Genomic DNA, 27500 nt, shown 5'->3' on the forward strand with positions numbered 1-27500 from the left:
GGACTATAAAGGAATTATGCAACACGGAATTGGCAAGATGACCTGAAACCTCTGCTAGCATCGTTGATAGAGTTGAGGAGACATTTACTACCAAGGTAATTCTAATTAATTAATGTTTGCGATAATGATGTTTTTGTGACACTGGACGTACGGACAAGTAAATTAATATTTAGATCATTCCTCAAAATACTTGAATAAATAAACGAACACCTTAGATCATAACCAAAATGGCGTCTGGGCAAGATTATAGGAGCGACCTCATTTTAATGTAGCCTCGTTTATAATAATAATAATAATAATAATAATAATAATAATAATAATAATAATAATAATAATAATAATAATAATAAATGATCGTTGCTGTAATGGTGTGAGAAAGAATATTGAAGTAATTTCGATGCGCAACGGTTCTTCACCAAAGAAAGAAGTCAGCGAAGCATTACGTATAAAAGGAAAAAAAAACAGGGCAGAAAAAGATGTACATCGTTTACTAAAAGGTGCTTAACTGAAGGAGTATTTAAAAACTGTCTCTTACAATGTGATTTTATTATTTGCATTGAACTATGTAGCACAACATTACTTTCTAAGCACTTATTAATTTATCTCATTTGCATCAGTTCTATATTTAAGACACAATGGATTTTGTTTTCATTTTATGAATGTTTTCATTTTATGTTAATAAACGTATATTTGCTACGTGTTTTTATTTTTTCTGTCCCAAAAGCTATTTATTTATTTATTTATTTATTTATTTATTTATTGCACTATCGATAAAAATATCAGCCTTATCAAAACATATTTGTTGATTTAATATATTTCTCATTCCGTGGGATTTCCACGAGTCCTGCTAATTTCCCATATTAGAAAAAATATATCGTAAAATAGAAATCAATATATATACATAACCTATTATGCTATTGAAAATATAACAATCATTGATAATAAATGATGTCTGAACAGCGCCAGTGTGAAACCGCATTCAATAGTTTGTGGCCAATCAGCGAACAAGTCAAGTATCACGTGACGCATTCAGTAAAAAACATTTGCCTTGATTTCCCTTATGTTTTGAACCATTGCCGGTAAAAGTGATCTTTTACGGAGATAATACGTAGATAATAAAACAATGCATAAAGTATTTGTTTCAGTTTCTTAGGAATATTTTAAAGTTGTTCTAGAGGCCATAATATATGAGCATAGCCTCCCATTTGAAAAATAATATATGTCGGATTTACATTGAATTTGATGGAGATTAACGAGACGCAAATTAAGCAAGACTACTGGAATTCAATGTCTTCTTAAACATTTCAAGCTTCAAATTTTAGACATTTTAAATTAATAATAAACATATAATGGAGTTTGATCAAAATTGTAATAAGGATTCTAGACGTGAAGCTTAGTATGAGTATATCTTGATTTTGATTTTCGTAAGATTATGCAAAACTGGTCTGTTTTGAAAATTGATTTTACCCATCCTGTAATAAGTATTTTTCAAGTTTCTCTCTCTCTCTCTCTCTCTCTCTCTCTCTATATATATATATATATATATATATATATATATATATGTGTGTGTGTGTGTGTGTGTGTGTGTGTGTGCGTATATATATATATATATATATATATATATATATATATATATATATATATATACAGACAGAGACAGACAGAGAGACAGACTATTATATAAAACGGTGTGTGTCTGTGTATTTGTATATCTATGAGTTCGTTCCTTATGGACTCGAAAACGGCCGGGTCGATTTTATGAAATTTCACAGGAAGGTACTTTATGTGACTGACAGTGTTCTTAGATAGGTTTTGTGTTGGAATGCCTTGGATAAGTAGCGATAACCAATAATTTAACTAATCTGATGAAAGAAAGAACAAGCGATTTTGGCCAAAGTAAACACTTTTACACAGCCTAATATCACAAGTGCATTTGAAAAGTTTTATTACCACACAAACCGAAAGGCCCAACATATAAAATCAACAGTAGGTTCTTTTATATGACAGGGGCGCGTTCGAAATGAATGTTTCTGGTTAAAGAAAAATTTCACAATGATACTTGACTTTTCCATTTTAAATTTAAATTCAAATCATCACCGCACAAGCAGTAATGCCAGGTATATAAAATCCACAATAGGTTCTTTGATATGATAGATGCGCGTGAATGTTGGTTTAGAGCACAATTGAAGCATGATACTTGACTTGTGCATTTTAAACTTAATTGCAAACCATTATATATAAAATAATTTTATAAAATCAACAGTAGGTGCTTTAAAGTGCAGCGTAGACTACAATATGTTGTGAACTAAGTAACTGCAAGAGGCATGTGAAGCTCCCTATAATTGCATCGCGATGGGTCCCCAATTAGAGCAGGCAATCAATCGATTTTACTGAAAATGGGATATTTCATCGATTTCGATGACAATAGAAATATGGGAGTGTGAAACATTCGTTGATAATTATTCAATCCCGAGGAACGTCGTGTCACTCTGCTAATATATATATATATATATATATATATATATATATATATATATATATATATATATATATATATATATATAAAGAGAGAGAGAGAGAGAGGGGGAGAGAAATAGAGATTGAGAAAGGGAGAGAGAGAAAGAGGGATGTGCGGTGTGTATATTAAATCATGGACTGTTTCGCTGTATCGCATATCTTTAGTATGGCTAGACTAACACTTACCCCAAACGTGTGATCGAACAAACATTCATGGAATCGATGATTAGTAGCTATAATCAACTGTGTGATTTAAGACGAGCATATTGTGTAGCTTACTTGCCATAAATATATTTTCATACCTTGTTCTTTCTCTCTCTCTCTCTCTCTCTCTCTCTCTCTCTATATATATATATATATATATATATATATATATATATATATATATATATTAATAGAAAGGATGAAAGAGTAATAATTGTGAAATTATTATTCAAGTTTTCATAGGTTGAAACATAACAAAATCAAATTAACATGCACGTACCGAGAAGACTGGTTAAATAAAATACAAAAAAAACAAAAACAAAAAAAACAAAAAACAATATGGAACCACTCTCTCACAAAAGCACTTATTTTATAAACATTTTTGTAGATACAATTCCATATTTTGTTTAAATCTTATACCATATCGAAAAATTCTATAAAATCAGTTTTTTTTTATATTTATAGCTAATTTCTTGATTATAAAAGTACAAAATCAAAAAATGTAATTATTATTTTTCTTTCTTTTGTCATTTAACCAATTAAACATTATTATGCATTAGTTTAATTGTATCACATAAACTTTATATTGCATTATACTTATCTACAATAAATATAATTGAAAATACATCTAATATTAATTATATAAACAAAAATAGAATTTAATTCCCCTTAATTTTTTTAATTTTGTTTTTATTTTGTTTTTATTTAATTTTTATTGCTGCGCAATTTTTATTTTTCTAATTAATTTCTAGTTTCACAAACTATAGTTACTTTAATAGGTTGGTTAAATTTTGGTGTCTTCCCCAACCTTACCTTCACCCCATTTATGCTGACGAGGAGATGATATCCAGAAATATTTTACTTTATTTCTCGATGGTTTTATCTATTTATTGAATGAATAAAGGGATATCGTTTCCGAAACGATCGTACATATTAATTTGATTCTGTTATGTTTTCCCCTAATAATACTTGATTATTAATGTCATAATTGTTAATATTTAACCTTTTTTATTAATATAGCTAGAGGTAATCACATCTATTTAGTTTATCATATACCTCCGATAACAGCACCTTTGAATATATTTAAATGAGGCTTTGCTCTTTTATACTCTGGTCTATTACTCTCTTTCTCTCTCTCTCTCTCTCTCTCTCTCTCTCTCTCTCTCTATATATATATATATATATATATATATATTTATATATATATATATATATATATATATATATATATATATATATATATATATATATATAACTAAACTAAGTTTATCAAACGGTCTACTGTTTTCGGATATTCTTTTTTGTTTATGTTTTCATTTTTAAGGAAGAAATTTGCTCGCCATCGTATTCGGCGCATTAGTTCATCTGTTTTATTTTTTTGATTAATTTAATAATATAGCTATGGTCGCTAGGTGTGGGGATGTTTTTTAGCGATGTTTCGAAATTAAATCTTTTGATAAACTTTGAAAATGACATTTTAAACGTAATTAAAAACTTAGAATTCCACAATCAACCTAACAATTTCCAACGGAAACTACACAAAATCGTTAGAAACATAAACAACTCTAATAAAATCTTTGTAAAAGCAGATAAAACTAGAAACTTTTATAAAATAGATAAACATGAATATAACAAACTATTCACAGAAAAAATTACAAAAAAATACAAAAAACTAGACACAAACGAATGCGATTACATAGATATAATAAATACTGAAAGTAAACAAATTACCGATAAATTAAAAATTAGCGATAAAGTTGGCAAATTGAAACCTAGAGAAGCATACATTCTGCTTAAAGACCACAAATGGGACTTTAATAATAATCCCAGCACTCGCTTGATAAACCCAACTAAACCAGAAATAGGTAGAATTAGCAAAACAATACTTTCTAGAGTAAACAAACAAATCAAACAAGACCTAGAATTAAATCAGTGGGCAAATACTGCCGAAGCAATCACCTGGTTTAAAAATATAGAAAACAAAGATAAATGTACGTTTATACAGTTTGACATCATAGACTTTTATCCCTCGATATTCGAAGAACTTTTTAACATTGCCCTAGAATTTGCCGAGGCATACACTGATATATCCTCGGAAGAAATCAACATCATTAAAAAATGTAGAAAATCAGTTCTAATAAATAACAATAACCAATGGATAAAAACTAAAATGAAAAATTCGTTTGATTTGACGATGGGTGCCAGGGACTCTGCAGAGGCATCAGATCTTGTGGGATTATTCATTCTATATACCCTCACAAGCATATTTGATACTACGGATATCGGCCTATATAGAGATGACGGACTAGCTATAATAAAAAAAACTCCAACAAAGTCAAGGGAGATAACTTTAAGAAAATCATACACAAGGAAATTAAAAAATTAGGCCTAAACGCAGACGTATCAGCTAATATAAAAATAACAAACTTCCTGGACGTCACGTTAAGTTTAAATAAAACACACATATGAACCCTACTTAAAAGATAACGCTACTCCAATACACGTAAACCCTAAGTCCAATCACCCACCATCAATTATAAAACAGATTCCTAACTCGATCGTAAATAGGCTCAGTAATAACTCAAGCGATGAAAATGCATTTAACAGGTCAACCAATATCTATGAAACAGCCCTAAAAAATAGTGGATACAAAAATATTGATATCAAATATAAGCAACAAAACACCAATAACTATAATAAAATTAAAAATAGAAGAAAAGGAACTATAATTTCGTATACGGCCCCATACAATCAAATGTTAAAAACAAAACTTGGCAAGAAATTCCTAGATCTTATTGAAAAACACTTTCCCGCAACCAACCCTTCCACAAAATTTTCAATAAAAATACCTTAAAGTTATCCTACAGTTGTTGCGAAAATTTAGAGATGATAATTAAAGCACATAACGAAATATTAAATAAAAACAATGTAAACAACAACAAAATAGACAATAAAAAAAGTAGATACCATGACAAAAATAAGACTAACACTAGCAGAAATAATAATAATAATAATAATAATAATAATAATAATAATAATAATAATAATAATAAACCAACCCCGGACAGGAACAACCATACTATAAATAAAAATACTAATAACGAACAAGATAAATGCAACTGTAGACATCGCACACTTTGCCCACTTCAAAATAAAGGTCAAACCAAAAGCGTAGTTTACCAGGCCACAATATTTGCGAAAGAAACCCCGAATAACAAGAAATATTACGTAGGTATGGCTTCCTTAGATTTCAAAACTCGATATTATGACCACAAAAGTACATTCAACAATAAAAACACCGTATGAAAACAACACTAGCGAATAAATACTGGGAACTCAAGGAAAGCGGACATTCGCCGGTAGTCGAATGGAAAATAATAAGACAAGCTACCACGTGTAGGGACCTAGACGACCCATGTAGATTATGCCTTCATGAAAAATTTGCTATCCTGTACTTTAAAGAACCCCAACATCTATTAAACTGTAGAAGAGAAATAGCAAACAACTGTGTTCACAAGATAAAATTTACTCTAGGATAGTGATACAAAATAGCTTTAAAACTAACAAAAACAATAGAAAATAAACAAATAAATAAATTATATAAACATGGATATACATAAACGATCACACATATATGTATATGTATATATATATATATATGTATATATATATGTGTGTGTGTGTATATATATGTGCATCTATGTGTGTACACATATATATATTTATATATAAACTAACATAAAAAAACACTAACCTAGATTTAAAACAGATCAAGAAGCTAAATATCCAGGCTAAATAGAGCACACACAAAGGAACAGATCACCCAGAGGTCAAATAGGCCTTTGTCCGATAAATGCATGCTCATTGGCTGATAGGAAGGGCGCGGTGGATACTAGAAAGCTGATTGGCTAACTAAAACCTCAATAGAAATGCGCATATAAAAGCGACAAACAACCACAAAATTCGCGCATAAGCTTGAAGAATCCTAGAGTGGAGGAAACGCGGAATATTCAGTGTAGCTTAATCGTCATATAAATTTTATAACTTACTAGCTCTACCTACGTATTGAGCACTTTTGAAGTAAATACTTAGTTTACGCATAAATCTATACTTTCGTATATTAATTTTATGTGAGTAATTTAAGTAGTTATATATATATATATATATATATATATCCAAACAGACAGACAGACAGACAGATAGATAAATATATATATATATATATATATATATATATATATATATATATATATAGATAGATAGATGGATGAAAAGTACGAGTTTTGCTATCTAAGTGGCTTTCACCAATCGAGTGGTGTTGAAGTAACACGGTAAGATATGCGACCCGAATTAAAAAGTGGTCATAAGAATGTGAAGAGAGGCTACAATATACCGTCCTTGTTAGCTGGTTTGCAAATAATTGGTTCGGTTTAAGGGTCACATTTGATGTCATATGCGGAATTAAAATAGAGAACTTGAAAACCTACGAAACTCTATTCTTAAGTGTCTAAGTTCTTTCTGTACAAACGTTTGTCAGAACAACCTGTTTATGGTGACACTCACAGAAAAAAAAATAGTAGTAGCAGTAGTAGTAGTAGTGATATTCACACAAGCCATCGTCAACGATTGAGAACAACTAGTGGTGTTCTCTTGAATCTGAGTGACAACAAGTCTCTCCAGATTTCCAATACTCTCCAACTATTTCGACAACCTTTGCAAATTAATTTGCCTTATCGCAACAGACGCTTACCATTGATTTCTCGTTGGCGGCGACCATTGATCTTCACTGGAATTTGGGTGAAAATAAACCTCCCCAAGCTCCCAGTCTTCTTTGCACATCTCCAGTGGAGGTCTGGCTAGTGCTTTCTCTCCTCGGTCTTCCCCTTCTTCTTGACCCTCATTATTTGGTGTGGTGTCTGCTTATGGTGACACTCACAGGAAAAAAGGTGGGCACGGTTTCTTTATTTGTACAGTTTAAGTTTTCATGATTTCATGATATGTTACTTTTTTTGCTTTTTTTTTGCATCTGTAGCCGTTTTTGTGTCGAGTTTGTGTGTAGTTTATGAGTAGTGTTGGTCTCCACATTCAAGGATTTTCCTTAATAGTTCTGCAGTTTTCATTATTGAAATTCATTGTATTTTCTTGGTTATCCCTCTGATTCCTATCTCTCCCATTCTTTTTTCATTGGTATCGTTCCTATCGCTCCTACTATTAGTAGTGTTATTTTTACTTTATTCATTCTTCAGATCCCTTTGAGCTCTCTGGCCAGTTCCATGTATTTGTTCTGCTTCTCATTCTCCTTGATTTTCACTCTGTGGTCTACTGGCACGGCAAAATCTACCATCTGGCAGGACTTTTCCTTCTTGTTAATTATTATAACATCCGGTCTTCTTGCTTGGATGGGTTTATCCGTTTGTATGTCCATGTCCCATAGAAACTTGTGATTTTCATTTTCCATTACTGCTGCCTGTTTGTGTTTGTATCATTTGTCTGTGTGTTCAAAATTCATTTGTACGTATAATTGCCAATGCATCGCCTTCCCCACTTGATCGTGTCTATTTTTATTGGGGGGGGGGCTAGTTTGCTGCATTCACTTATTATGTGGCTTATTGTTTCGTCTCTTTATCTGCAGAGTCTGCATTTGCTGTTTCTTGGGTCTTGTCGATCCTAGCTTTGATGTGGCTGGTTCTAATTGCATTATCTTGCGCAGCTGTTATTAGTGATTCAGTTGTTGTAGTTATTATTATTATTATTATTATAATTATTATTATTATTATTATTATTATTATTATTATTATTATTATTATTATTATTATTTGCTTAAGTTTTTCAGTTTTACCTAGATTAAGCGGATTATGCGACCGGTATATTTATCTCCATCCCACGATGGAATGACGTGACATAAGGGTCGGAAAGTGGAATTGAACATTAAGTACCCCACATGCAAGAAAATGCCTGGGCAGCCCTGTTGACATTCCCTGGTAAGGATGCATTGAGTGATTAGCAATAAGCTTATCCCTTCTCAAAGAGAGAAGGCAAAACCTGGGGCAATGGACTTCCTAGAACTACACAGATCTAGCATCATACCGCAGTCAACGGAGAAAACGCCATTTATATCATGGCCTAGACTCTGTTGTATTTTGGAGCCGAGAAAAATCCCTCCCCAGGATAAGCTCGGTCAATATGCATTAAATTTGCTTCACGATGTTTTTTCATTTTATTACAATTTGACGAAAAATAACAAAATATTGAGCAGGATTAAATATGACAAATTAAAACCGATTGGAATACATTTCTTAGAACACGGAACAATATTTTTCGCTATCTGGCTGACGCATGTTTATTTGTTCAGGTATCTATTGTTATAAAACCTATTTCGGCCATTAAAAAAGGGAAGAAGAATCCTCGTTTTTTTCTGCATGTATAAGATAAGAAGGTTCATGATATATGTATATAGTTGGTATAAGCAGAATAATGATATATTATGTAAACGGTTCGTAATATATGCATATAGTTATAATAAGCACATAAACGTATATAGTTGACATAATACGCCATTATCACACCGGTTCCCGTTAGATCACCGAAGTTAAGCAACGTTGAACCTGGTCAGTATTAAAATGGGTGACCATTTTGGGATAGTAGGTGCTGCCTATGCTCTTCACTAATTTTGGCGTTGTTTCCGGTCGTTCTGGACTTCTTCTTGCCACTGGAATCAAGCAATACCGATTCCGGAGAGGAGTTGTTAGAGATTACGCAATCCTTGCTTTACAATTCAGACGGTGTCATCTATCATTCCTCCGGGATGGTCAGTTGATCCGCCTTGTTTAGAAGGACAAGCATCCTTTATAGTTGGCATCGGAAATAGTTCTCTCGGCACTTAAATCAACAGACTATAGGTTAATCCTGAAATGGCCTTTTCTCATACCGCACTCAACATGATTGCGGCATGATGTGGTCCAGTGCAGTTCTAGGAGGTCCGCTTTACTAGGCTTTGCCTTTTCTCCTTGAGAAGGGGTTACTTTATTACTAATCGCCTGAGCCTCCCGACGGAGCTGGCCAGCCCTTTTTGCAGGTCAGTGTGCTTCTCCACGAGGGCGTTGACTATTTAATCCCACTTTCTGACCATTGTGACACATTCCTCAATGTAGGAGAAAGGTAAATGTTCATCCTAGTTAGCATGCTCTTTTTTTTTATAAATCCATTTCTCCACAGTCGATTTCCCACTTTCTTTTTCTTCTTTTCTCCTAATTATCTCTTCCCTACAAAAACACAACTTTCTAGAAAAAGAAAAAAAGAAAAAACGACAAGCAAAAAATTATGTCTAAACACCAAATGTGATTTTTTTTTTTTTAATGTAACTTATACACGTCAAAACGAACAAGAAAACTGACGTCGCTATTAAGGCAACAAGAAAATATAAAAACAACTAAACCTGCTAAACATGGTTTGTTGTTCGTTAAAAGCATCGCCGGTCACGATACAAAGAAAATGTATTAATACGCATGTACAAGCGAATACTAAAGGGAGATAACTGCCAGAAAAGAAAAATGCGCTTGTAATACATTTGGGATTATTAATTGCGTCCTCTTGTCACATGATGGCAGCACCAGTAGTTTGGTTACGTCATTATGCCGTCAACACTGACAGAAGGGAAACTCTTGATTCCATCAGGATGGTTTTATTTTTCGCATTTTACTTCTATTCGTATTGTTCATGTTTTTTTGTTTTTTTGTTTTTGTTTTTTGGTTTTTTTTCATATCTAACCCTAACCCTTATTCATCTTTTTGCTCTGTGTTACACGCAACGTTTCTTTCGTCACCCTATTCAGTATAATATCGGCAGCACGTCGATTGGCTGAGAGAACGTGATTGTGTTTTCTTTACAGTACCCCGCAATCTTTTTTAGGCTATCTAATGTAAAAATATACAAGCTACTGACTAGAGCTCAAAAGTTTCAAATTAACAGGCATGGAAACGGAACTTAGTAGTATAGCGGTTCGAGTAATGAAACTATTAGAGTTAAAAAAAAAGAAGAAAATTCCGGCATCTGGGATCTCTAAAATGAAGAGGTGGTGTTTTGCTGCTTGTCGGTTTAGTCAATTATAGGAATAAAAAATAGGAAATGAAAATGGTAATATGCCGTTAGAGGTTGAAAGCTGTCGAAATAAGGGATCATTATTCGTGTCAGGTCCTACATACATACGAACATGTTGGTTGTTCCTATTTACAATGCCTCCCCCACGGGACAGAGTTAGACACCAGGGTCGTTTTTTAATGTGGAGAAAAGGAACAAAAATAAAAATTGTCTCAGCCGTGAAGGATTTCTCCTCCACTGACAGAGAACAAGAAATTGAAGTGTAGATCTGAAGAACAGATACTACACTTTGATCGTGACCCGATTGGTTGTTGTTAATGCTGGATTCTTGAGCCTAAGTAAATGATTTTTCCATATATGATATTGCTTAATACATAATAATGGAAATTAGTAAAAACCCGAAGAAAGTGCTCAATACAATTGCAGAGCAAATATATTATTATTTTTTTATTACCGTTTTATCTGTTTAGTTACACATGTTTCGGTTACCGAGTCGTATCAACGACCCAATAAGTTCGTTAGACTTTAACAGAAATGCCACATCTGAGTTTGTGCATCTATCACTAGCCTCTCCCTCTTGGACAGGGTCCAAACAAAGAGTCTCCAATCTAATATATCCCACTTCATCAACCAAGATCTAACCTCTGTCCCATCACCGCGATTTTTTCATCTCTGTGCATGTTTTACAAGTATTTTTTTATTCTGATGAACTCGTTCCACTTGTGCCCCCTAGAGGTACATGTCCCCGATAAACCCACTTAGCAACAAAATCACACCCCTTCATTGTTGAGGTCTCTAAATGCCAGAAAGCATTTGCACTCTAATAGTTTCTTACCTCCAACAGCTAGACTTTGGAATTCCCTTCCTGCAACCTGCTTCCATGGCTGTACTGATATACAGAAGTTTAAATGTAACGTAAACAAACATCTTGTTTATCTGTCGCATGCATTATCCCAAATAGTAGCCCCTTACGTCCAAGTGGCGATATGCCTTGTTAGGGTGAACGCGAGTAATAAAAAAAAAACATATCCTATGAACCCTCGAACCAAACGCAGACGCCATGTGACTTGGCTAGGATTTAGAAGGATAGGAGTATGGAGACATTATAACCAAAATACCGCATTCATTCTAAGGGGCCAAGAAATTGCGTTTTAATTTGAGTTTCACGTTTGATGCAATTACTTTTTTGATAGTATCTTCGTTAATCAAGCGATCACATCTTAAAAAAGCGGTAAACAGTGATTACGTACACACTGATATAAAATTACCTCAGCAGGTATTATATAAATTATATACATTTTTAACATTAAAACTTTGTTAGGGAATTATTAATTAAAACAATACATATCGAAAGGGCGTATTAACTACAAAAAGAATAGTTACATTTAAAAAATATGCACTGGAGGAGGGAGTTGTAATTTGGTGCTGAAAAATATTAGGTAGAAAACAAAGATCTTACATTGAACCCAAAATCTCAGCGATACAATTGTCTGATTCCATTTCGTTAAATCCTTTGTCTTCCACAATAAAAGGAACGTGCAAACTCATATCCAGACTTCGTGTTCGATGGTTGATCTCCCAGAATCGTGGCCATAACAAAATTCCGACTTCTATTTGAAACCAAGCAAAAAATCAAAACAATAATAAAAAATTAAAATAATGATAATAATAATAATAATAATAATAATAATAATAATAATAATAATAATAATAATAATAATAATAACAACTAAAATATTAATGATAATGACAATAATGATTGAAATAATAATATTTTTAAAAATAATTATAATGATAAAAATAATTGAAAAAATAATGGTTGAAATAAGATTAATTGAAAAATAATAATTGAAATAATGATAATTTTAAAAAATAATGATAATGGCGATAAAAATTGCAATAATAATAATGGAAATAAAAATTAAAATGATAATAATAATTTAAATAATGATAATGATGATTATAAGTAGAATAATAATAATTGAAAAAAAAATGATTGAAAAAATAACGATTGACATATTAATTAAAATAATAATAAATCGGTTAATATGTATAATTTCGTTTGGTGTTTTTCAACACGATTGTAACCTGTAGATTGCAATGACAATCGGTTAATATGTTTAATTTTGTTGGTTTTTTTTTATCGACGCCAATGAATTAATATGTATGATTTTTTTTTTCAGCGCGATTGCAATCCGTAAAGTGCAACGACAATCGGTTAATATGTTCAATTTTTTTTTAGCGATGCCAATCGGTTATGTAAAATTTTATTAGGCGTTTTTCAATACGATTATAATCCGTAGAGAGCGACGACAATCGGTTAATATGTTTAATTTTGTTTTTTTTAGCGACGTGAGTCGGTTAATACGTTAAATTTTTTTGCTTTTTTAATTTTGATGGCTTTGTTTCAGCACGGTTGTAATCTGAGGAGAGCAACGACAATTTGTTAATATGTTTAATTTTTTTAATTTTTTATTGACGCCAATCGGTTAATATGTTTAATTTTTTTTTCAGCACGATAGTAATCTGCGGAGAGTGACAACAATCGGTTAATATGTTTAATTGTGTTTTTTGTTTTTATATCGAAACCAATCGATTATTATGTTTAATTTTGTTAGGTGTTTTTCAACGCTATTGCAATCTGTAGAGTGGAATGACAACCGGTTATATGTTAAATTTTGTTTTGTTTTTTGTTTTGTTTTTTTCGCGCGATTTCAATCCGTAAAGTGCGACGACAATCGGTTAATATGTTTAATTGTGTTGTTTTTTATCAACGCCAATCTGTTAACGTTTAATTTTGTTTTCTTTTTAATTTTTATGTTTTTTTTTACAGCACGATTGTAATCTGTGGAGAGCGGCAATAATCGGTTAATATGTTTAATTTTGCTGTTCTTTTAGCGATGCTAATCGGTTAAATTTGATTATTTTTTTTCAGCACGATAGTAATCTGTGGAAAGCGACGACAATCAGTTAATATATTTAATTTTGTTTTTTTTTTTTTTAACATTTTGATGTTTTTTTTTTTCAGCATGGTTGTAATCTGTGGAGAGCAACGACAATTGGTTAATATGTTTTATTGTGTTTTTCTTTTTCTTTTTTACATTTTGATGGGTCTTTTTCAGCACGATTTTAATCTGTTGAGTGCGACGACAATCGGTCAATATGTTTAATTAAGTGTGTGTTTCTTTTTTGCGACGCCAGTCGGTTAATTGTTAAAACTGTGTTTATTTATTTTTTTTTCAGCATAATTGTAATCTGTAGAATGCGATAAAAATCGGTTAATATGTTTAATTTTGTCTGTTTTTTTTTTAAATTTTGATGCTTTTTTTTTCAACACAATTATAATCTATAGAGTGCGACTACAATCGTTTAATATGCTTAATTTTGTTGTGTTTTAGCGACGCAAAGCGGTTAATATGCATAATTTTGTTTGGTGTTTTTTTCAGCAAGATTGTAATCTGTAAAATGCGACGCCAATCAGTTAATGTTCAATTTTGTTTTTGTTTTTTTCCAGCTCGTTTGTAATATGTAGAGAGCGACGACAATCTGTAAATATGTTTAATTTAGTTGATTTTTTAAGCACGATTTTCTTCTGTAGAGAGCGATGCCATATTGTATAATTTCTGGAGCGTTCGGTTATTTATTGTAGAGGTGGATGCTGAAATATGCGAATACTCATGTATCAGCCAATCAAAATGGGCGGCATTTTAGAAGGGAGAATTTATATTTTAATCGAGAAATGGAAAGATTGTATTATGTGTATGTAGGTAATAACCAGTTACGATGGTTGCAATATAAGTATCGTATAAAAATGTAGAATTGGTCCCGGTGTCAACTGGTAGCAGTGGGAGGACTAAATATTTATAGAAAAAAGTAGAGACTTCTTCCTCTGTAGATGTTTCGATTATAATAGTGTTGCTACTAGAGTGTAGCATTTTATTATAACAACGCAATGTAGCATTTTATTATAACAACGCAATGTAGCATTTTATTATAACAACTTAACGTGTCTACAACTGTGTTCGAAAATTATATAAGATAGTGGCTAATAGTCAAGACGTAATGAATTAATATGTGGCATATGTTATTGATAATCTACGATACTTTGGTACAGAGGGGAATTTCTGCAGTCCAAATATTATATACGAGATAATAAAAATCGAAATGATCATGATAACAATGATGATGATGATGATGATGACGATAATGATGATGATGATATTAATAATAACTGAAAAAATGATAGCTGAAATAATAATTATAATGATAATAATTCAAATAATAATAATAATGATAATAAAAAGTCATGAATAACAATAAATAGAATAATTAAACGCATAAAATTAATAAAGATGTTATGTAGAAAGCATAATTTCAGAAGACATTCGGTATATACACGAGTATACCTAGCAGATTAATTTAATGCACTTGAATAAATTAATTTATATTCGCCCTTGTAAATCACAGGATCAAACACTGTATTGTTTTTATTGTTTTCAACTAACATATGTTATATGCTATGCATACATACATACTCCTCATATATATATATATATATATATATATATATATATATATATATATATATATATATATATATATATATTTTGATTGTAAAGTTCAACTTAAAGTTTTAATTTTCTTTCTCTTATATATATATATATATATATATATATATATATATATATAAAACTACTTAATTTACTCACATAAAATTAATATAGGAAAGTATAAATTTATGCGTAAACTTTAAGTATTTACTTCAAAAGTGCTAAATACGTAAGTAGAACTAGTTAGTAAGTTATAAAATATATATGGCGATTAAGCTACACTGAATATTCCGCGTTTCATCCACTCTAGGACTCTTCAGGCTTATGCGCGAATTTTGTGGTTGTTTGTCGTTTTTATATACGTATCTTCTATTGAGATTTTAGTTAGCCAATCAGCTTTCTAGTATTAGTATCCATCGCGCCCTTCCTATCCTATCGTATATATATATATATATATATATATATATATATATATATATATATATATATATATATAAGAGAAAGAAAATTAAAACTGTAAGTTGAACTTTGCAATCAAAATTTATTGTTCGACTGAATACTAAAAAAAAAAAAAAACAATTAACAAAGTCCTTATTCCGCGGAGTTTCAAAGAATGCTACTATTATTATTATTATTATTATTATTATTATTATTATTATTATTATTATTATTATTATTATTATTCTCGTCAGAGGACATAAAGAAATCAGCAAATTATGTTTGTAGCAATGTTTGAATTTGCTAGTTAAGGCATTAAGTGAAACCGCAATTTATTGTAGTTATAAATTGCAAAAAAAAAAAAAAAAAAAGAAAAACTGAAAAAAAAACTGAAAAAGTATTGGATATATAAAAAAAAATAATATAAAAACGAACCGCGCATAATATTTCAGCTTGAGCAGGCCGCCCCGCATTGCCCAGTCGTAAAATACGCTTAAGTGTGATATTTTGATTAATGCAGCCTTCGTATTTATTATTATGCTAGCAGTTCAGCTTGGCTTTGCTCAGGCCCTATGTACTGTTCATAACTTTATATATATATATATATATATATATATATATATTAAACGTTTGACTCATGTCCAGGTAACCTTCATCTAAAATTTCAAGTGTTTAGACACAAAATTGGCAGAGGAGTTTGGTAGAGTCTGCAAAGGTCAACTCTTTCAACTACTACCTCTTGGCAGACAAATTTTCGCCCAAAAACTGATTAAAAAGCTTGACGCATGTCTGAATACCCTTTATGTAAAGTTTCAAATGTTTAGACCCAAAATTAGTTGAACAGTTTTCTATAGACCGCAAAGGTAAAATCTTTTGAACTCTGGGCAGCCAAACTTTTGACCAAAACCGATGAAAAAGCTTGTCTTATGTCTAAATACACTTTATGTAAAATTTCAAATTCTTAGGCCAAAAATTGGCTAAGTAATTTGGTAGAGATCGCAGAGGTCAAAGTTTTTTGTCTTACTTTGACCTCAATTTTGACTCCTTAACATTTATTGTTTTGGGCTCAAATCAAATTAAAAAGTTTGATCCATGTCCAAATAACTTTCGTCTAAAATTTCAAGTGTTTAGACCTAAAATTGACGGAGGAGTTTGGTAGAGTTTTCAAAGGTCATTTTGATCGTTGAACTTTGACGCCTTGACAGCCAAATTTTTCGATTAAAAAGATTTTCCCAAATCTCAATACCCTTTATGTCAAATATTGAGTCTGTAGACTAGAAATTGACAGAGTAGTTTGGTAGGAAAATGTACACACATATACACACACAGACAATTTCACTTTTATAGATATACTAGCAGTTCCGCCCGGCTTTGCTCGGGCCCTATGTACTGTTCAAAACTTTATGTGCATATGCATATATTAATAAGTGTGAATATGTACGGTAATGCCTTTCTATATAATAGGCTTCCTTAACTACCATAGAAAAAAGTTGGTAGAGACCGCAGACGTCAATTTTAAAAAAAACTTTGACTCCAGTTTTGACACTGCATTGTTTTGCGCTCAAATTAAATCAAAATGTTCGACGCATGTCCAAGTAACCTAAATCTAAAATTTCAAGTGTTTAGACCCAAAATTGGCGGAAGAGTTTGATAGAGTATGCAAAGGTCAACTCTTTCAACTTTGACCTCTTGCCAGACAAATGTTCGCACAAAACTGATTAAAAAGCTTGCTGTATGTCTGAATTAGCTTCATATTTTGCTAGAGATCGCAAAGTTAAAATCTTTTGAACTTTGACCCCTTGGAAGCCAAATTTTCAGCAAAAAAAATAATTAAAAAACTTGCCCAATGTCTGAATGCACTTTATGTAAAATTTCAAATATTTTGACCAAAAATTTGCTGATTAATTTCGTAATTTGGTAGAGACCGCAGAGGTCAATTTTTTTTACAACTTTGACCCCAATTATGACCCCTTAACATTTATTGCTTTGGGCTCAAATCAAATTAAAAAGTTAGATCGATGTCCAAGTAACCTATATCTAAAATTGTAAGTGTTTAGACCTAAAATTGGCGGAGGAATTTGGTAGAGTTCTTAAAGGTCAAATCGTTGAAGTTTGACCCCTTAACAGCTAAATTTCTGGTCGAAAACGAATTAAAAAGATTTTCCCAAATCTCAATACCTCTTATGTCAAATCTCGAGTCTGTAGATCGAAAATTGACAGGGTTATTTGGTAGGGAAGTGTCCACAGACACACAACACACATACACATGTTCACTTTTATAGATATATAGATAGATAGATTATATTGGACCTAATATATAGTGATTATTTAAAAAGTTAAAGAAAAAAAAAAGACTCGTGCGCCATCACCGAGAATCGAAACCAAAACGTTTAGCTTACGATTTACTTTTTCCTTTGACGTTAATCCCTGAGTTATGAAGACATGTTTGCCGCAAGGCTAAAAATTAAAATATGAATCAATAGCTATTACGTTACGCATGTATATTCGTAATGACTTCGTTCGACTTTCACCTGTCAAATTCCATTTTTTTTTAAATTTTCACACTTGCACCGATTTTCCCCTGCTAAAACCCAAATATAAAGTTTTGCATGAGTTCGAATACCCTATATATTAAGTTTTATGTTTGTAGACCAAAAACTGACAAACGAGTTTTGTAGACAAATTAAATATATATATATATATATATATATATATATATATATATATATACGCATACATAATATATATAGAAAGAGGTTCGTGTTTACTATAACCTTTTTACGCAAATATTATGCAAATATAAATCATGTAGAGTATATACATGAATAAAACTACACATAATAGTTAACTAAAGATGATCATCCCATAAGAAGACCGAAAAAAACTAATAGAGAATTAATTAAAATGAAAGTTTAAAAGAATATGCAAATTAGCTAGAACTTTTGCAGATGAGCGCAATTCCACGACCCGTATATAACGAAGTTGTATTTTATTTTTAAATAAATAGAAAAGGGGTTTTAATATGAATATCAATACACAAAGTAAACAAATTTATAGGAGTATAGAAGAAAATTAAAGGAACTTTATGTATGTGTGTGTGTGGAGTTCGCTTCCCATAGACTCCTAAACAACTTGGTCGATTTTTTAAAACTAGCAGGACACGTGGAAATTCCACGGAATGAAAAATGTATTTAATCAACAAATATTTTTTAATAAAGTTGATATTTTTCTTTATAGATCAGACAATTAGTTTGTTTTGTTTGTTTTGTTGTTGTTTTTTAAGAAAAGTCAATAGCACGCAGCAAATATGAATTTATTAACATTTCTATGAAAATAATGTCGATTGTATTCTAAATATAGAACTAACCCAAATGAGATGAATTAATAAATATTCAGAAATAAATATTGTGCTCCATAGTTCAATACAAATAATAAAATCACATTGTAAGAAAATATCTTTAATTTACTACTTCAGTCCAGCACATCTTAGCAGACAATGTTCTTCGTTGTTTTGCCCTGCTGCTTTCGAATGTCCTCCTTTTTTTACATAACATTTCACTGACTTCTTTTATTCGGAGAAGAACCACTACACGCCGACATTCCTTTCTCACACAATTACAACAATAATTATGTTATTATAATAATATTAAAAAACGAGGCTACATTAAAGGGAAGTCACTCTCGTATTCCTCTTTATGGTTGCAAAATTGCCCTTTAAAGCTAAATTTCGCGAACTGGCATTTTTTTTTAATAGTATTTGGCCGCCAAAAATTGTATTTGGTCCATTTCAAAGCGTAACGTACGTAATAACTTAGGAAGGGATAAGCAGAATATTATATAGATTTACATTAGCTTAAAAAGGATAAAATTATTTCGGCATAAAATTATATTTTCATCATTCTTTTCAAATTTCATATTTTAAGATCGTATGAAGCTTTATGACTTACTTTTGTAGTAAGGCGTATCGCCCAAGGCAATATACAAAATCGACTTGTCGCTAACATCCTTTGCAAGTTCCTCGAGATCGATAATCTTCTGTCGATATTCTGGGAGCCAGATTAGTGGGCTGGTGCCGTTCATCTCTTTTCGTAAAAGAACCCTCAGCTGATCTGGAAAAATATTTTTTTCAATAATAAAATTAAATACAAGATAAGCAAATGCATAAAAGCAAAATAATAACAAGGAAAAATAATTAATGGCGCATTTCTTAAGATACGTCCATTCAATCTCTTCTTAAAATACGTCCATTCAATCTCTTCTTGAAATACGTCCATTCAATCTATTCTTAAGATGTGTCCATTCAATCTATTCTTAAGATACGTCCATTTAATCTATTCTTAAGATGCGTCCATTCAATCTATTCTTAAGATGCGTCCATTCAATCTATGCTTAAGATGCATCCATTCAATCTATTCTTAAGAAGCGTTCATTCAATCTATTCTTAAGAAGCGTTCATTTAATATATTCTTTAAATGCGTCTGTTCCATCTATTCTTAAGATACATCCATTCAATTTATTCTTAAGATGCGTCCATTCCATATATTCTTAAGATACATCCATTCAATTTATTCTTAAGATGCTTCCATTCAATTTATTTTTAAGATGCGTCCATTCAATCTATTTTTAAAATACGTCCATCAATCTGTACGTTTAACTAGAAAATTGTTATTTCGTATTAACGCGTGACAGCCAAACGATCGGAGATTACAGAAATACGAGGGAGTATGTGGAAATGCTATTTCAAATTTCATGGTGAAGCACCAATGACACATAAACGTGACAGAAAAATGAAAATATATTTCAAACTTAAGCATGGGAGACCGACAACAAATATATTTTTAAACTTCACTGGAACAGTCTGATAAAAAAAAATCTATTTCAAACTTGAGTGTTACAGACTAACAAAAAATCTGTTTCGGACTTAAGCATAACAGACTACCGAAGAGTTGCCAATGAAAATCCGATATGACTCGTTTATTATGCCTGTCTCAATAAATCAGAATTCACCGAGGGATAGATCTTTTAATTCAAGGCCAGAAATAACAATACGTCAGTCACCACGACAAGGCGTAAGTTGGAAAATACTTAATTACACACTAAAGTTGAACTCAGGGGGAAAGTGATGTAATAGATGTAAGTATAGCCGCGTCTTTCCTCTAGCAATATTGTGTTTGTCTGGTTAAGCCTTAAATACCAATTCGCACAGTCATTCTAGACGTCGAAAGGCATACAATTCTCACACTAATAACCCTGCTTCGACTACAATAGTCGTCCATACTACGACATATCAGATTTATTACTCAAACCGAAACAAGGCTGCTCAGCTTGTTAAAATGATATATATTCCTTTTCCGTGATCATATCAGTGGCGACGAAAGGATTCCAAACGAATCAACAAGTTATATCACAATATAATAGCAATAATTGTAGGAGCAGCAGGAACCGTTTCAATGAATTTGGATAAAAGACTAGCGGAAATCGGAAACAAGGGGAAGATGGAACGGCGATAATGCTAAAAACAGCTGAAATCTTAAGGAAAACCTCGAATGCAGAAACTAATCCATATGAGCGATAAACATAAACCAGTCACATGGAAATTAGAATACAGATAAAACAAAAAAAAAATGTAATCAAGAAAGCAGAAAACGCAAAATTGTAAGTTGAAAATTGTAGTGTTGGCATCTAGCACTACAGCAAATCGTCGAGAAAAGTCAGGGAGGATGGAAAAACCGAGGAGAGAGAACACTTATCAAAACTTCACTGAATAGATGCGAAGGGGGCTGAGACCTATGGAAGGCTTATTGCCGCATAAATTCCAGTGATGGTAAATGGACGTTGCCAGCAAAAAGTCAATGCCAAGCGATTGTTGCGATGATGCAAATTCTTTTGCAAAGGTTTTCGAAAGAGTTAGGGAGTACTGGAAATCTGGGTGACTAGTTGTCACCCAGACTCCAAGGAACACCATAGGTTGTTGCAAGTGAGCAGTCACTGATGATGACCTGTATGAGGACTTCTAGTAAATGAGATAAGAAGAAGAAGAAGAAGAAGAAGAAGAAGAAGAAGAAGAATCATGGAGTACCGTTGCCTTGACAGAGCTCAAAATAGACTTCGTAGCCTAGTAGAGGAATTCCCCTTTTCCCTTTCCAGCAACCTCTTTCTCGCAGAACAGACTTTGCAAGCCTATCTCTGCTTTATCGTTATTTTCATGGCAAGTGCTCGTCTGAGCTCTAATCTAGGGTCTCCTCTCGCCAAACTTTTACGAGAAACACTCGTCTAGCTGAAAACACTATCAATAATTTCTCTGCTCTTTATCTGTGCCTAAACATAAAAGTAGATTCCATGAACAAAGCTTTTTCTTAGAACTGCACGCCTGTGAAACTGTCTTTCGTCTGCCTGCTCTCCATCTGACTACAGATATGGTTGTCTTCAAGTCCAACGTAAACAAATTCTTGATGAGTCGTTCCCCTTAAGTAATCAAATTTAACAAAAAATACACTTCTAACGATTACTATGATATTGTCCCATTCACTCTTTAACCCTTATCCCCGAGTGGCCTCTGAGTCTTGATAAGCGGTGACTCCTATGTAAAAAAAAAAACACCACGTGGAACTAAGAAAACTGAAACTGCAAAATTGTGAGTTAACAAGCCTCCTCCTCCCACATAAAAATTGTAGTGTCGGCATCGACTGGCACTACACTAATTAGTCAAGAAGAGTCAAGGAGGATGGAAAGACTGAGGGCAGAAAGGACTAACCAAACCTCAGTTGGATGAGTGCGAATAGGACTGGGACGCTGAGGAGGCTTATTGCCATAGAAGACCAATTGTCGATGTCAACAAGAAGTAAATGGCAAGCGGCTGTTGCAATAACGCAAATTCATTTGCAACGGTTATTGAAAGAGGTGGTGAGTACTGGAAATCTGGGGAAACTTGTTGTCATGCAGACTCCTGGGAACACCATCGGATGTTGTTAATGAATAATCTCTAGTGGTTACCTGTATTAGAACTAGTGAGTTCACATAATAATGATCTATAAATATCTAAGAGTTCTGGAAGCAGACGCAATTAAATCAACAGAAAAGAAATATTGGAAAAGAATACTTGAGAGAAAAAAGTGGAAACTCTTAGAAACCAAATTATATAACAGGAATCTAATAAAAGGAATAAACACCTGGGCTATATCACTGATGAGACATTCTGGACCAGTAATAGTCTGGATCAATGACTGAGGCATTACGACCAGAAGACTAGAAAACTAACGACAATGCAGAATGCACTACACCCAAAAGTACTGATCGACTCTACGTGAATAGAGAAAAACAGAAACAGAGGACTTAGTATAAAAGACTGCATGAGTGTTAAAATCACAAAGAGAAAAAATACAGGACATAGAAATGTTAATCATTGCAGCAAGAGACATTGCAAACTTGAACAAAGTTCAAAAGAGAGGCAAGAGATAAGACGAGAAAAGAAAAATGAGTACGAGATTAGAAGTTACAATGTTTGATAACATAAGAATAGTTATCGGACAGACAGACAGACAGTTTCCGCCACTTATATATAGACGTGTGCAGATTACTAGCTTGTTTATTGTTTGATCAGTAAATTGTAGTACGCCATTTGGAAGCCCTAGAAAAAGTCCACACGAGGCGCAAAGATGGCTTCAACTTGAACTACCGGAAACAAACATCCACTCAACATCCAAACACTTGATCTTCCATTTTTGTTCAACGCATAAATCATTTTCGACACAGTTGGAAAATGGCGTCGAAAGCCTGGCTTCATTACGAAAATTCAATTTGAAGAAAATTGTGTCAAAATCTATGACATGGTTTCCACAGCCAGTTATTCCGAAAATGGGTCATGCGCCACGCGGATGCGAAGTGAAGATGTTCTGAGTAGCAGATAGAGAAAAGCTACCTTAAAATACGGTGTTATTCTGTTGTTATTACTAAAGAGTAACCATTTATCAAGGCCAAGAACTACTCGAGGGTACTGATTAACGAGTTTGCAAGGTGGATGATGATTTTTAACGATGGTTGTAATTGGTCAGAATTTGATGGCTTAACCAGAATTTATTTATATTGGATTTGAAAGCGAACATTGTAGTCAGCTTGGAAGCAGTCTCGCGGTAATATGTTCCACATGCGGGTAGTTCCAGGAATTCGCTAATTCATACGCTTGTGGACAACCTCTTCAAACTACATCACTGCATCGAGACAGCGAACAAAGCCGGGCAGGTTCATCTTGTCTAAATTTAACAGCAAAAAGTTGTTATTTACTTTTTGTTTACCGCAAGAAGATGTGACACAAGGTTTGAAGATGGGAAGAGTCAAGCCAGCGCCCCCGAAGAAGGAGCACTCTTGCCTTTAAAAATTGCCTGTGCAGCCCCGTCTGCATTTCCCAATCGAGGCGCCTAAGATAGTAAACAATAAACGTACTCTACTGAAAAGACAGGAAACATAGTCTAGGAGGATAGAACTGCTAGGACTACCCAGAACCAATGCCTCAACCTGACGGTTAACAAAGCTAACGAAATTGCCCTGTTTCTGCCGGACTGATTGTCGAGATCGGAGTTAGTGGCCAAATGAATGGCACGACTTGCTGCAAAATCATACCATTCCTTATCCATTACTTCAGTATGGCTCATTCTCGAGCATACCATCCAAACAACAAATGTTTACCTTGTTGAAGATATCGTATATTTGGAACGTGTTCAATGGTTGTCAACCATGATGGTAAAGTGATTCTCTGCGCTTACCTAAACGGCTTCAAAGACAAAACCTGTTCTTACTTGAGCAGCCGGTGGTTCCGACGTACAGCACCAATAGTAGGAATTTAAATTTACAAGTAGTCCCGTTGCAACCAGATGGCTGCATATTGTGAAAGAAAAGCGAGCAAGTACAGTGTATTTACACAACCAATATTTAGGAAACTAAAGTTAGCAATTACTTATTTTTTCGTCGGTTCTCCTGTAGGAGATGTCTCCTTGAACTACTTTAGTAAAACAAAAAATATTGTATTTTCAACCAATATTAAAAAAAAAAAAAATCTGAGATACATGGGTAAAAGTATTATTTTATTTAATGACCAGTGGTCTAAACTGACCACCCTGGTCAAATCAGAGAAAGCCCCTTCTTTTTTCTTTTTTAATTAGACGGAGAAAATGGAATTTTTTAAAAAAGTAAACAATAAAAATCTTGTATTTTTCAACCAATATTAATTGAAACCTTTTTACTTACTTTTTTTTGTTGCAAATCAGAGAAAGTCATTTTTTTTTGTTTCGTTAATCAGGCGGAAAAAATGGAAGTAATTTTTAAAAAAAATATTGTATTTTTCAACCAATATTAATCGTTAACTGCTGCTTCTCCTTCCACCGATTTAATGCCTCTCACCACCACTTTGCCTAACGGCTGCTAATGCTACTCCCGCCGATTTAACTCCTATCACCACTACTATTTTTGTCTCTGCTGCTACTCCCACCGATTTAACTCCTATCATCACTACTACTTTGCATTTCTTTGCATTTATTTTGCATTTCCATACACCAAACATGGATATAAATACCACTAAAACATCCGCTGGATCATAAGCTTCATTTTGTTACCTAAATTTCCTGGGTGGGTCGCCGGTAGGCTGACTTAAACCGCGTCACACACACACATACACACACCAACAGACAGTACAGAAATTTATAATAGGATATTTACAGGAGTTTTTCATTTCCAACTCCCAGTCGCGTTCTCCGTGTCGCGTTCTCTGCGTCGCGTTCTCCGTGATAAGATGTGTGGCACAATCGGTATGAAACCCTTCGGGGGAACTTTAAGCTCCTCACATTTGGGGGCCTTATGCCAAACTTGTCCTCATGGAAAGCGCGCATGTGTTATTGTGTGACATTTATAATGAGTACGCACAAGAATTGCCGTGCGTATACGGACTATGGTTATGAAAAAGGGTCTTAACGCATTTTTTTTAATTAGTTTTCGTTTAATTTTTCGTCGTGTTTGAAAGTTAAAAATCTGAAGTCATTTTTTTAAATGAAAAAATGCGTAATGAAAAAAAATCTTATCAGAGCTAATACAAAAATTTAAATTAAATTTGAAATTCGAATAAATCAGTGGCAAAAATCCCTTTCAAAATAAGTATTTGTTTTCTGGAACTGTTACGAAGATAATTAAACAATTAATAAATAAAAAAATTAATCAATTAAAAAATTAACAAACTAAAAAATTAGTAAATTAAATAATTAGTAAATTTGATGATTAGGTAATTTTATAATTAGCAAATTAAATAAATTGTAAATTTAATAATTAGTAAATTTAATACTGTATTTAAAAAAGTGTACTTATTTATTTTTAAATAAATTGTATAAAAAATAAAGATAGGAATTTTTTTGATCGCTGTTCGGTCTATTATTAAACAAACGGACGATCGGCATGCAGAATTGTATGAAAGACAAGAAGCGCAATAATATTTTATTCTATTATATAATAGTTTATAGAATTTCAAAAATTATTGTTCGTTAATTTTTTTCATTTTTTAAGATTTTAAAAATACTCTGTAATTTAAGTATCCCTAATTTATTGTAAGAAAAAGTGCTTATTTAATTAGAATATTTTTAGAGTACGCAATGAAGAATTTTTTATCTAAAAATATTCATATTTTACTTGGCATTAATTTTAAATCAGTAATACTCTGACATTTTTTGTGGCGTCAGTGTTTTCGTTTGAATTTGAAATATAAATTTCGTAAAATTTTATTTTCAGTACAAACTACATTATGTGCCAATTTTATTGATTCTCAGAAAATACCATTTGATTGATGGTGCTTATTAAGAGTTGTAAATAAATTTTAAAAAATAAACAAAGAAACATATCGAAATATCACTACAAGAAGCAATAGTATTTAACCAGAAATTGGAAAAAAAGAAAGGATAAATAATGGCTTTTAACAATAGCTATATATTGAATAAAAGTCGTCAAACTCACACACACACCACACACACACACACACACACACCTTTCTCTAGCCTTATAACTAATTCATCTATTATTAAGATATTTTATAAGATTTCGCAGCACATATACATTATATTAGGTTGATAAAAACAGTTCTTGCCGAAGTTATAATTTTGATTTCAAATGATGTATTTTCAAATAGGTTTTCCGAATACCTTTACTTTATATATTACTTTAAGGAGTTATTTTTTTTCGCTCTATCTGATCGTTTGAATCACAATTATTTCAGAATAATTATGTTTTATTTTCAGAACGTTGAATATAAGATGGGGGGAAAACAAATTCGCACAATTTTCTTATTTCAATACAAGCCAAGCTGAAAAGCTTGCGATATTAACGAAGTGTTTGATCCAGAAATCACTATTGAACGCACATCACAATGGTGGTTTAAGAAATTTTGTGGCAGTGGTGAAAGTCTTAGATGATGGGCGTAGTGGTTGACAACGACTAATTAAGAGCCTCAGTCGAAGACAATCCACGCACAACTGTTCGGGAATTTGCGTCTAAATTAGACCTAACGTATACGACGATTTCCAACCATTTGAAAGAAATTGGAAAGACAAAAAAAACAACTTGATAAATGGGTGCCTCACGAATTGAACGACAACCAAAAGAAACGTCATTATGAAGTGTCATCTTCCCTTCCTTTATACAACAAGAACGACCCGTTTCTCGATC

The 27500-nt window shown here is 32.4% G+C and overlaps 1 protein-coding gene across 1 annotated transcript in view; it reads right to left on the reverse strand.

Moving 5' to 3' along the window:
* LOC145248202 (UPF0764 protein C16orf89 homolog) overlaps nucleotides 1–27500 on the reverse strand; it is a 252393-nt gene that overhangs the window by 109349 nt on the left and 115544 nt on the right. The window contains exons 2-3 of the mRNA XM_080110065.1: nucleotides 19754–19915; nucleotides 12278–12428 (exon numbers count right to left, since the gene is read on the reverse strand). Coding sequence (XP_079966191.1) covers nucleotides 12278–12428; nucleotides 19754–19915 — 313 coding nt within the window. The remainder of the gene's footprint in view (nucleotides 1–12277; nucleotides 12429–19753; nucleotides 19916–27500) is intronic.

Source organism: Euprymna scolopes, chromosome 26 (genome assembly GCF_053919585.1).
Source record: "Euprymna scolopes isolate OS-2025 chromosome 26, ASM5391958v1, whole genome shotgun sequence".
Lineage (NCBI taxonomy): Eukaryota > Metazoa > Mollusca > Cephalopoda > Sepiida > Sepiolidae > Euprymna > Euprymna scolopes.